The sequence below is a fragment of the Temnothorax americanus genome, unplaced genomic scaffold, assembly GCF_048541705.1.
Source record: "Temnothorax americanus isolate GAGA-0224 unplaced genomic scaffold, ASM4854170v1 Scaffold28, whole genome shotgun sequence".
NCBI classification, from domain to species: domain Eukaryota; kingdom Metazoa; phylum Arthropoda; class Insecta; order Hymenoptera; family Formicidae; genus Temnothorax; species Temnothorax americanus.
This window is the reverse complement of record NW_027509421.1, coordinates 2,004,898-2,018,803: the sequence shown is the minus strand read 5'-3', so window position 1 is coordinate 2,018,803 and position 13,906 is coordinate 2,004,898. Positions and strand designations below refer to the sequence as shown.

General features: G+C 27.0%; 1 protein-coding gene across 1 annotated transcript; it reads left to right on the top strand.

Moving 5' to 3' along the window:
- Positions 1-4,982: 4,982 nt before the first annotated feature.
- Positions 4,983-9,093, top strand: LOC143899660 (very long chain fatty acid elongase 7). The gene is made up of 5 exons (XM_077410089.1): positions 4,983-5,394; positions 6,608-6,798; positions 7,317-7,397; positions 7,645-7,828; positions 8,102-9,093. Exons 1-5 carry the CDS (start codon positions 5,334-5,336, stop codon positions 8,446-8,448), a joined length of 864 nt encoding a protein of 287 aa, XP_077266215.1. The 5' UTR covers positions 4,983-5,333; the 3' UTR covers positions 8,449-9,093.
- Positions 9,094-13,906: the final 4,813 nt, after the last annotated feature.

The window sequence follows — 13,906 nt, the reverse complement described above, 5'->3', positions numbered from 1 at the left end:
TTTAATTAAAAAATATTTTAGATATATATGTAAAAGTTTAAATATTGGTATAGTTATATAAAAATACATTATAGGATGCAAATATAAAAAGTTATGCATGCTGAAATTTATAATATGTGAAAATGCAACGTACTAATTGTGATATACAAAGGTAAGTATTTTGTGAAGTACATTACAGTAACTGGTTACGATTTTTCTAACTTACAATTTTTTATCACTAAAAATTTTGTAATAAAATTTTTGGAAAAGATAACAAAAAGTTAATTATACCATAGAGGTTTCTGCATTGAATATTCCAATAACTATTAAAATATTAATTATTAATTATATAATATATAATTATATATAAATAATGATAAAGAATTATATAAATTTATATATTATATTTATTCATATTTTATTAACAATTATACATAAATAATTCATCATTATTTAATAACAATTATTATTTTCTGATCAATCATTTCCTTTACAATCACAGCTAGGTTCTTGATCGCATGCATGGAAACTATAGATGTCTCGCAAGTCACGATATTTATAATCGGAAGCAATGACGTGCAGATTTCGAGCTTTAATATAATTAAACTAATCGGTTGCTTCTTATATTATAACGAAATAATTTCTCTTTCTCGAGCGATCTCCACACATTCGCATTATCGTACGCAATAAAAAAAATTGTCAATTTTTAAAAATTTTTTACATTAATACCATTTACATAGTATATAATGACATTATGATATAAACATTAGAGTAGAACTGATATAACGTATAGGCACACACACACAGATTTGACATCGTTTTTTATAATATTCGAATCTAATTTCTGTTAGTAAAATTGTTAAGACACTAATTACTTTCAGGTGAACCGTTAAATGAGAACTAGTTAGTGTTCGACGATAATATTTTTTATATTTTTATTTCAAATTTCTGAAATATCGAACAAATATTTGTTATTCTACGTGATGGGTAATTAAATATTACGAAATCAATGTGTGTGTGTGTGTGTGTGTGCGTGTGTGTGTGTAAAATCACTTGAATTATAAACTATCATCGCACAAACTGACGAATTCAAGAGTTCGAGGTCGCGGCCTTAGAACTCAGTAAGGCTTTCGTTTCCGCTCTATATGAACGTCATTCATCATATTGGTAACAAAACAAATATATATATAAGGATATCACATCAATTTTATTGTTATCCTTATCAAATAAAATATGTCAAATCCAAAAGCTTATCTCGAAATAAATAACCTATTAATTTGATATAATTCTCATATAATAAATAAACTTAACAGTATAATTTTTATAAAAATTAATATAATATATTTATCTAATAAGTAATTGTGTGGAAGAAAGAAACACAATTATATGTACACATAGTATTTTCTAAAATTCACGGAGACATTACTATATGCAAACTTTTAAATTAGTATATAATATTGCTATTGTTTTTTTACTATTTATACTCTTTATAGATTATAAAAATGTAAGATAAAATATATAAGATTCTACATATCTATAATTGAAAATCGTCATACTTACTACTTTTACTTTAGAAGTTTTAGAGCAATTCTATTGCTTCCTCATAGAGGTGAAATACCTTTGTAATGGTGAAACAATTTTTTTCGAGATTTTGATGGAAATAGGTTTAGAATGTTCTAAAATGTCGAAAAATCATATTAGTAAAAAATGTCCGGAAGTATGTATGTATGTGTGTGTGTGTGTGTGTGTGTGTGTGTGTGTGTGTGTGTGTGTGTGTGTGTGTGTGTGTGTGTGTGTGTGTACGGATTTTTGTACACGCATCTACTTCTACAATTTTTTTAGATACCAGTTTGAATTTTTGCACACAAATAGAGTATCATAGAAAGTATGTCCTCCTCAAATTTTATTGAAATCGGTCTACCGGTATAGATTTTATGCAGATTTTCCTTTTTTTGAAAAATGTGTTTTACGCTGCCGCTTTCTCAATATTTGAGATAGCGATTTATTTTTAATTTTATTATATTTTCCAGTTTTTTTTCTACCCCTATTTCATATATAATTCATTAAAATTTGATTGATCAGATCTCGTATTACACACATTTGAAATTTCGAAGAATTCGTACATACATAGAAGCTTTATAAAACTTGATCTGATCAACCAAATTTTAATCAATTATATATGAAATAGGGGTAGAAAAGACTGGAAAATATAATAGAATTAAAAATAAATCGCTATTTCAAATATTTATAATATCGGGCTGATTTTTTTTATCGATAAAGTATTGTTTTAGTTTTTAAGTGGACAAGTATTTTTAGTATTTTTTAGTGAATGTATATAATTATTTACGCAGTCCCCAAAAGAGTTAAGTGTGAAATCAGAACCTTTGCTAACAAAGCTTCCTCTATGAGGAAGCCAAAACAAATAAATACCGATAATTATACCTCGAATAAAATAAAAACTTGCACACTTAGGAACTATGAGGAAGCAATGTGCAAGTTTCTACTTGCACAATTAAAAACTACGAGGAAACAATGTGCAAGTTTCTACTTGTTTACGAGTAATAGTACACAATTCTTGCATTCTAGCAAGCATTAATTATAACTGTGAACTTAATTGAGAGATGTCGCTAATGTAACATGAAATATTGCATGTCAGTGACGGTACGTTAAATTGTTAAGCACAACAAACGTTGTTGATGCTTGATGTTAATTTTATAGCTCTTTTAAATTGATGAGAATGAAAATTAAACAGAAAAAAAAACAGAAAAAGGATATTAAGAAACATATGTAGTTCTTACATGGATTGCAGAAATATGTGTAATCAATTATAACATAACACAATAATGAATAAGGAGCCAAAATATCGAAAAAAAACTTGCTGCAATATTACTCTGTATATAATTATAATATTATGTGGGTAATGTTTCTTTCTAATTATTAAAAAGTTTTTTAAAGCTGTTATTTTTACATTAACCTTTCAGATGACAAGAATGCCTAAAGTCAATGAAACAGCTTATGTAATGTTTGACGTAAATTGTGTTTTTATTAACATTGAAACATCAATGAACAACAGCGATAAAAACCAACAGCAAGGTGAATAGAAAGAAGAACTCGTTTATAATATTTTTCAATTAAAGAATATATTTTTTATAATTAATACATTAATATGTCAGTGCCTGTTTTACGCGGTCAGTGACAGCACATCGTACATATATGTTAAACGATTTGTCAATATATTGTGAACTTGAATACATTTAAATAAAACAAAAAATGGCTTGTTTGTTCTCGGATTAAATAAATTTTTATAAAATTTCTTTATTTTGTTATGTAACCAAAAATCAAACAGTGCTTCAGTACGGTTCGGTAGAAAAAGTTCTTAGTATTATTATTTAATTTATTGGCATATTGTTATAAATTACTTCTTAAAATAATATTTAGTTAATATTTAAAACGATAAAATATTTTAAAATTACCAGAAAATAGTTTTATTTTTTTTAATTTTCTATTTTTAAATATCTGTGGCATCAGCAATTAAGTCATTAAAAAAGAAGAATGTTTTATTAAGGTTTAATAGCGCAAAAATAATAGTAAAGCATTATATACATTTATCAGTTTTATGCAAATTCTACTTTTTAAGATAATGTTAATTTAATATCACCTCATCTTTTGACATAAATTAATTTGAGTTACTAGCCAGAAAAAGTTAAGACGTACAAAGAAATATTGAAAGTAGAAACAACATATCAAATGATGAAATTTGAATAATTATAATAAATGATAAATTTTCTCAATATTTTTGACGAAACAATGTTGGTTAAATTGCCAATGTGGGCAAATAGGTTTTTTCAAACTGCAGAAATAATAACGTTGCAGTATACATATCTTTTCTTGAATGTCGGTGAATGTTCGTGATTGTTGCAATGCTCCATATTCGCATTCTTAATGATACGTCACGCGTCTGAGCATTCTGAGTAAGTGCAATTACGTTGTAATTAACCGTAATTATCCGCGAGATAGCTGAAACTAAAGAATTGTGTTGCCTACGAATTAGGAGCTTGAAAAATTTTGGAAATTAACTATGTCGACTATAGGGCTGTGTCGACTGGAAGAGATAAATACTTTATTTGGGCTTTATTTGAAAAACTATTTTTATTTATACATGCAGTACGTGAGATGTTAAAATATTATTGGTACTCTCTAAATCTGAATCAGTGAATAGTCACTGATGCGTTCAATGACTATTCACTGATATTAATGTAAAGTATGCCATTTCAATGACTTTTCACTGATTCAGATATACAGAGTATATAATGCAAAATTATATTTTATTTTGAAACAATTGTATATCTTTTAAGATTAATATAGCATTCTCTAGTGCTTTCTTATAATATCAAGCACAAATTTAAATTCACCAATATCTTTATTTTTAAATAGATCAATGACACATAACCTTTACTTCAATATTCTACATTAATTATATAATATGTAATAATTTTAAATAATTTTAATTAAAATTTTATAATAATTTTATGCTCTATTTTTATGTAAAATTATTCTAGAAAATATGAATGTGTGTGTGATGTGTGTGTGTATGTAATATATCTTCCTTACTTACTGCATAACTCTTATGATTAAAACACATATTTAATGAATGACACATATCAAATATTGATTCCACATTATATGCTCCAAAATATACCTCTATATTGTATAATCAATAGACTGGTTAAATTGGTCAAAGGTAAAAGACCGAAAATTCGACAAAGGGTGAAAGGTTGAAATTTAAATTTACAACTTGGAATTTTTGTTCTTCTCATAATATAATTATCTTTAAATATTCAATGTTTTTTTCACAATTGTAATGATGGGCAAAATTGCCTAAGAAGTCATGGTTAGCTAGAAGGGGTAGACATCAGTGCGATACTTGGAAGATCCCGTGTTTATTGCACAAGCTTACTATAATTACAATACAATGAGATGTTAACATTATGACGGAGCGGAAAGGGAAAACGCAATGTCGCAGTCGGTTTTGAAGCTTCGTGGTGACTAGTCGCGTTGAAAGAAATTGTTGAAAAGAGTGGTCAGTAAAGGTATCTCTCAAGTAGTCAAATAAAACGTCAAGTTTCGTGTTACTCAGTTCACCAGAATAAAAAATAATCCAGAATAAGTGCTTGAAAAAAAGCTGAAATTAAAAAACACGCTTTTTCATCGTAACTGACTTATTAATGAAGAAGAATAAGACATTAATCAATTAATGTTCTCCGTGTAAATATCGTGATAAGCCTGACTAATCGCATGACGATTCTTTCGGATTTGTATAAAGATACCACCAAAGTTTGTTCGGTATCGTCATAATGACTGCAATGTTAGAGGAACTCATAGCATTTTATAAATACGTTAACGAAGATTTGGCGGGTAAATGTTTTATCTTATTACCTACATTAGATTTTTTACATTTAAGGATATTTATTATATTTTCAAAATAATTTATGTATTAAAAAATTTCATAAAATATTATTATAAGAGAGAGCAAATAATTTATAATGTCCCTAAATTATAAAAATATTTTAGGAAAAAGAAATCTTCTTTAATAACATTGAATTTGTTTGAAAAATTAAGATAATAATTTATTAAAGATTATTTCAATTTTGCTTGTGTTAAATGTATATATATATGTACATGAGAATTATTTGAAATTTACATGTAGAAATACGCAAATATAAAGTACTGACTTACAGAAATATGCACATAATCCGCATTTAGTACAAGCACATCTTTAAATTAAATTAATCATTTTGTGTCAGTTAATATGTGCCTAGTCACTGAACGGACTTTAAAAATAAAATCTCTTTTTGTTTAGGAGCTATTAAGACAATAAACGATAGTTTTATAAGAAGCCTTTGAGATTATATATTTATATAAAGTATTTATAAAATAATGTTAAAAATTAATTCCTAATATTTAACAGTATTTAAGAAGCTGTATATGATTGTGTTATCTCTCGTAACACATAGTTTATAACACTGCAGTGACATTTATTTGTACATTATTAAGTCCATTTCAATTTATTAGTATTTTTTTGTGCATTCTGCTCGAATATGCATATCATTCAATATATATCATTATAATACGATAACAAGCAGATCAATTACCATCATTACTGAAACTGTCATTACTGAAACCATCATTACTACCTGTTTTTCATCTAGTAAAAACAAAATAACGAATTGAAATTTACGAGAAAGGAAATAACTGCAAGTCATACAGAAATATGACCATTTTCGTCATACCTTTATTTTAATTTTATTAGTTTAGTATTTCAAGATGATTTTCTTAATTTTGGCAATAAAAGTATTATGGCAATAAAGTATATAAGTATAAGTGATTATTATCAGTATATACTTTATATCAGTTTTTATGTACAATTGTATAATACATTAACATTTAATCGAGTAATTATATAAAGCATTATAAGGCATTATCTATGTCCAATTAAATTAAAATATTTAGAATAATTATTTATGAATAATTTTATTTATATATATTTATACGTGTTATAACACGCAATAAAAACAATTTAATAAACTTCTAATAATTTATTAATTTTATTTATTTCTTATATTGCAAGATCCACGTACTAAAGATTATTTCCTAATCGGCTCGCCATGGCCTGGCTTAACTTTGATTGGAGTGTATCTATATTTTATATGTAATCTTGGACCGAGACTTATGGAAAAAAGACAGCCTTTTAAATTGAACAGGATATTGCAAATATATAATGTGTCACAAATTTTATTAAACGCAATATTATTTTACAATGTAAGTCACATTACATTTTTAATTAATTATTTAATCTTTAATTTGTTTTATAAAAATATTTTCTATTCTTATATAAAGAAGAAAAGATAAAAATATTTTCTATTATTCACAGAAATTGATATAAATCTTTAAAAAAATTTTTTTTATTAAATTATGTAATTTAATAAGAACATTGAAAAATTGAGTTTTAAGATGACAATTCTTTAAAGTGTGACGATTTCTGCGAACTTCTGGCATTAAATAACTAAATATTGTGCAATGCAATCGCAATATGAGGGGATAAAAACCATAATAGTGTAAGTCAAATTTTTTATAATATTGACTCGTGTGCATATAGATGCAATCTATAAATATGTAAATTGCATCTATATATGCATACGAGTCAATATCTTGAAAAATTTGATTTACACCATTATGGTTTTTACCCCTCCATATAATAATAATCCAGTATAATTATAAATACTTATTTAAGCTCTCACTCTGTTTGAAAAAGTTTACTTTGTAATTATATATTTCAGGCATTAACAACAGCATGGTTAGGAGAATATAATTACTTTTGCCAACCTGTCGATTTTTCGAATACACCAAAGGCTCTATGGGTAAGAAGAAGTTATTCAACTAGAAATTGACTTTCGTTAAAATTATCTAATTTTAAGACATCAATTTATTTACATTAACAAATGCATCTTGTGCAATTTAAAGTAGCGGTATTATTGTAGTGATTTTTTTTTTAGCTTATATAAGAACAAATATCTTTACTTTTACAGTTTTATTTACATGAAAATAAGATATGAGCAAGAAAATTGCTGGATTAATGTCTATTGTATATATTTGCCTATTAAACAGATCACCAAATTGGTCTGGCTGTATTTTTTTATCAAGTTACTGGATTTGATGGACACCATCTTTTTCGTACTCAGAAAGAAGCAGACACAAGTGACGTTTCTACACCTATATCATCATGTTGGCATTTTAATGGGTGCTTGGGGTGCCGTTAAATATCTGCCTGGTGGTCACGCTACTTTCCTAGGTATATACAAAAAATGCAAAATTTAATTTACAGAATTTACAGAAATTAATGCTTTATATTCATGTCTTTTAATTTGAAATACATTGTAAATTTAGCGATATAATTAAGTAAATTTTATTTCTTTAAAACATAAAAATTGTAGTCAATATAAACGTAAGAAGAATAATATAAAGATGAGAAGACATTATATTTATTAGGATTAAATGTATCAACTAATAAGTTTGTACAGAAGAATTTTACAACGATTAACTAATTACTAACATTGTATTTCAGGATTAGTTAATACATTTGTTCATATGATAATGTACACGCACTATCTGTTAGCGTCCATGAAGATAAACACAAGCGCGTGGAAAAAGTACATCACTCAGCTACAGCTGGTCCAATTTTTCGTGATCACGTTACACTATTTACAATTAGCCTGGGTGAAAGACTGCGGTTTTCCATTGTGGCCAGCATACATAATGGTACCGCAGAATTTATTTATGATTATATTATTTGGAGATTTTTATTATAAAACGTACATCAAGAAAGAATCAGCAAGCAAAATGGCGACACCAAAAACAGAAGTAAACGGCATCTCCGCCGAAATCTTGAATGGAAAACTGAAAGAACAATAAAATCGAAACACGACGTTTAACCTTTAAAGGGCGGGTGTTTGTTTATTTATTTTTTTTATTTATTTTTTTTTTTTTTACTATTTTTCCTTTATTCAACACATCAAATTTTGCCTAAAAACATCAAATAGTTTGTGTTATTTGGGTGGTCGATATTTCGACCACCCCCGCCCTCTAAAGGCTAATATACATGATCTTTTCTGATTTTATTTTATTTTTTGCATTGATACAAATATTTCTCAAAATTAAATATTAGTTGCTGACGACCTGAGAATCTTATAAGATTATTATTCTATAACGTTTGTTACGTTTCAGTTCGAAAAATCTTTTACATATCGAACCTTTAACATTTAACACGTATTCCGTCTCTTCAATCTTCATTTTAATAAAAAAAAGACTGTATATCTAAAAAAATGCATAAGAACAAAAGTAATCATTTCTCATAATTTTTTTGGGCACTGAATACGATCCCGTTTATCAAATAGTTTTATCACATAAAACATGACAATGATATGACATAATGGTAAACGAGATTGTATTCAGCACCCAAAAAATTACGGAAAATAATTATTTTAACAAAAAGTGATTTTTTTGTTAAACAGTGTTAAATTAATACTTGTTACACTCGTCATAATGGAAAAAAAACAACATGATGTAGCATAAATTATTAACATCTAGAATTAAAAGGCTGTTTTTCTAGAAATGTTCTACAATTAGCAATAATAGCAAACTTGCTTGAATAATGCAATAGTTAAAATTGACTGCAAAATTATTCTTATGTCAAATTATTTTTGTGTTAAATGTTAAATGTTAAATGTTAAGAAAACGGCGGAAACTTAGTTGCCAACCTAATACATATATTACCATTCGTTGATAATAAATTTTGTAGCACATATTTCATTGCAACAATATTTAATATCTACAATCGTAACTTAAAATAATTTTTATAAAATAAGTATGAAAATATCTAAGATATAACATGGGCGACAGGAACGTAGTATATTCATTTATGAAAAAAAAAACTTACTATACCTTTCATGTTACTAGGATAAATACAACTCATCTCTTTTTTAGTTAACGGCGCAGTAATTTTTCAACTTCATACTCTATATTCGTCCAACTATTTCTGTATAATAAAGACAATACTAGAAAGTTTTCACAATATTGTACTCGGAATATGATAAACATTAAAGTTAATTAATTAAAGTTTAGCATTAAAAGAGAGATAATTGCGAATTTTACACTAAGTTTTATTTTAAACTTAAAGTTACATTTATTTTTTTTGCAATTTGCAAAAAACATTTACAATATACATACATATAAGATTTCTAATATCGACATTAACATAGTTAATAAATCATTATTATTAATATTGTTATTTATATACATGTAGTCAACAACCCCAACATACAATGTTTTTTCTTCTCTTCTTCTAACAAGGAGACCCATGGAAGTGTTCCCCTCCGATTTTGATGAGCTTTTAGTATGTTGTTCTCTAGATGAAAATAAGGGACACGTATTTTTTTCATATCCGTGAATTTCCTTGTAAGTATATTTAATTAAAAAAATATTTTAATTATATTTTAGATGTAATGTTTACTATATAAATACGCGTGCATTGATATTAAGCCACAACATAATTTGTATTTCATCTATATATAACTTAGATACATAAAAAAAGCAGATTATAATAAATTGTATATAACGTTTAAATATTAACTATATTTTTCCAGCGATATTAAAATTTTGATGTTGCCGATGCAACATCAATCATGTTAACTTCATAATAATTTTGTTTTGATAATGTTAAAAAATGTTGCAAAGGATATATAAAATATAGAAAGATGCAAAACTGGTACATATTTCTAATTAAATTTAATTCCAGGAAAGATAAAACATTTAGTTTGAAAAGAATAACGAAAATATACGTTTGATTGTTCGGTATATGTGAGTATATGCTATAAGGTAAATGTACCAATTTCTAGACGCGTACCTATGTCTGGACATTTTTATTATTTTAGTCCTTAAATAAGTTATAACGCGAATTAAAACCAAAGAATCAAAGATACAAATATTTTTTTGGTATTATATTTTTATCTTTGATTTTTTAATTTGCGTTATACTTATTTAAAAACCAAAATGATAAAGGTGTCCAGACATAGGTCTTAACTGTCACAATATTGGTACAGTTATCTTATAAGAGGAATTTCCTGTATGCTTTAAATTATCCTCTATATTTAAACATACAGAGAGTATTTTCTTCTTCTAACCTACCCAGATAACCGCGATTATCTCGCACTAGCATTATTCTTTTTTATTTTATTGCTCAGTCGAATATATCGGGTTAAACAATTAGTCGTGGCCATGACCGTGGCATGCACACAAATGGGTAGACGACCTACTTTTTCGAGAACACGTCCCAAACGGGGACAAGAGGAAAAAAAAGATGAAAGAGAAGATGAACGGAACATGTATCTAAAAGCATCTCGCTTTCATTACGAAGGTGCTGTCGAAGGTGCCGTTATATTTGATCTTTATCCATTCTTGAAGATCCACGCATGAACGTATAATCAAAATTTTTTTGATAGCATTGCTTTAGAAGTAGTGCTTCTTGAAATGCGTATTTAGAATATTGTGATATTTCAAATTTTAGGTTTTTGTGTATATCTTAAGTACTTTATGAAATTCTTGTAAAAAAAATAGTTTTTATTGAAAGAAAAATATAGAAAAATAATTAAAAAATGGTAAAACAGAATTGAAAGAGATCAATTTCTACAGCACGATTAAAGTTTCATGTCAAATTTAATAATGCGCAATAAACTATGAATTACCGTAGTCGTTCATGAGATATTGTTGCTTTTAGGTATCAATAGAAAAACAAAATAAAACTGTTATTAAAAATATTAAAAAAGACAATTAAAAACTCTTGTTTAAATAATTATATAAATCTTGTTAATTAAAATAACTTTTGTTAAAGAAATTTTTTATAACTCTTTATTATTTAAAAAAATAACTGAGTGTATACATTTCAACCAAATATACTATATTATATACATATAATACATACACCAATTTACAGTCAATGCATTTGTAAATATATTTTTCAATAAAGATAAATAATGCAAAAAAATATTTATAAAAGAAAGAACTGGATTATACTGGGTATTATACAGTTCACATAGATTTTAAACAACATATTTTCTTCTACAGCATAGACAAATATTTTGCTATTATCATGATAATTAGTCGTCCAGAGTCGCCACTATCAACTTTTCTTTTTACTCAGTTTTTATGATTTTTCAGATATTGTGTTATGTGTATAATAAGTATATTTTTACTTTTTTCTTTATTTATCCTTTCGGTTCTTGGAATTGTAGATCACGATTTTTCATCCATTACATGTGGTTTCACATGGAAATTCGCGTTACCTTCGACGCATCAATCGTTAAATGTTAAATCCGCTACAACCCTATCGATAATATCCCGACCGCGTAACCCACTAAAAAGAGATAATTCTACTTCTCAGCTGCAAATCATTAACTTACTTCCTAAGTTAAGAATAGATAGAAAGCCGCGTTGTGTAGGTTATTTTTGCTCATAACATCTTCGCGCCTTTTATTGGCTCGACCGCAATTGATTAGTCATATAATTATTTCGCATACCAATGACGACAATTTAAAATGCATTTATCACTCGTCATTAAGTCACGCGTCATTAAATCACGATACCACATGCTGGCGCTACGGGTGCATTTTCAACGATAATAAATTTTTGTCAGATCGTTAAAGTCAGGTATAGACGCGCGAGAAATTCTTTTTCTTTTTCTTTTTATAAACTTTACGACAGCTCCCGTTATTAAACAATACGTCATTCGTAATTTATTCAAACTGTCCGCGTTCTTGTCCTGAGTTACAAACTGTCCGGAACTTCGAATCTCGTACAATCACGTGCAAAATACGTATACGGTAAGTATAATTAACTTGTCCGCTAAATAATTTAATTTATACTATTAATTCTAATTGTTCTTTTATTCTATTTAAACCGTTCTTGGAACTTGTTTTATTTAAGTCGTGCATGATATTATATTCTGATTTTGTTTGTTATTAATAAATCACGCAGTATTTTTTTAATACTTTTTATAATATACGCACAGTAATCTTACAATTCTTGTTGCTATATAACAACTTGTTATAATATATTTTTATTTATATTTTATACGCGTCTTTTTTTATTCTTTTACGGTATTAACTATACATAAATTAACTGAATGTAAAATTAATATATGCAATCTGCTATATTAATATATAGATGACGTACTATGTGTCTCGACGACATAGCTGCCGACTTTTAAAGACAATCTATTTCTTGTTATACGATCCACTCATCAAATCACTTCCATCATTTAACATCCGGCCAATGTTCTTGAGTTCTAGTTTTGTTAGAGAAATAGTGTTTTTGGTGGCACCTTCTAACGGTACTATCAGTCATGCTTTCATTCTTCAGCACGAGTATTAGAAATATAAATGACTCTGCGTTTACCTTTCCTCTTGCAACAATATATCACAACTCAACGTCAGACTATATTTCTCCGTGGCAGACCGTAATATCCTATTCATCGGCCACACATTGCAGACGGACATACTATTATATACCTTGAAGGATTAATTAAGTATCAATTATTATTGAAATTTATTAAAGCTGGAACGTAGATTTTTTACTTTCTTTATATACGTACATAAATTTTTTATTAATGCTTTTTTGTATAATAAAATTATTTTATAAATCTAAGTTTGATTTTTTTGCGTAAAACATACGGCCGGTTAAATGCTAATAATCCATAGATACGTAAAAGCAACCAAAGTCAGATACAACGGTAGAGGCAGCGAATCTTTTCTATAGAATACTTTAATCTATTATTCTTGCATCGTTATTACTATATCTCACTAAATACGAAATTTCGACATAGTAGGTATTTGCGACGATTTCCATTGATAAGACTTTTATATATGTATACAATATGAATATATTATAACTTCACGCATATATGTTAATACATCAATAACATCTATAAATCATGGACATAGAGTTTTTATGTAAGGCGTATAAATTGTTTGTGTTTTTTTAACACTTTATGTTAATAATGTTAATATCTTCCTCATTTCGTCTAAATTTAAAATATTGATTTACATATTATATTTTAAGCAAAAAATTACGTTAAATAAAATAAATTAAGTAAATTCATGGATATGTATATTGTGAAATATTGTAGCGATCTTTTCTCGAAAAGCAGCTATGATGTCAGAAAATGATGTTCTAAAGACATTCGATAAATATTGACACATCTCAGGTACGGGATAAACTAGCGAATAAAATGATATCTAATTCAAGCCTTGGATATCTTTTATGGTACGAGATATGTCCATATTCATTCACTTATTCCGGGCAAACAAAAATCTGTCAT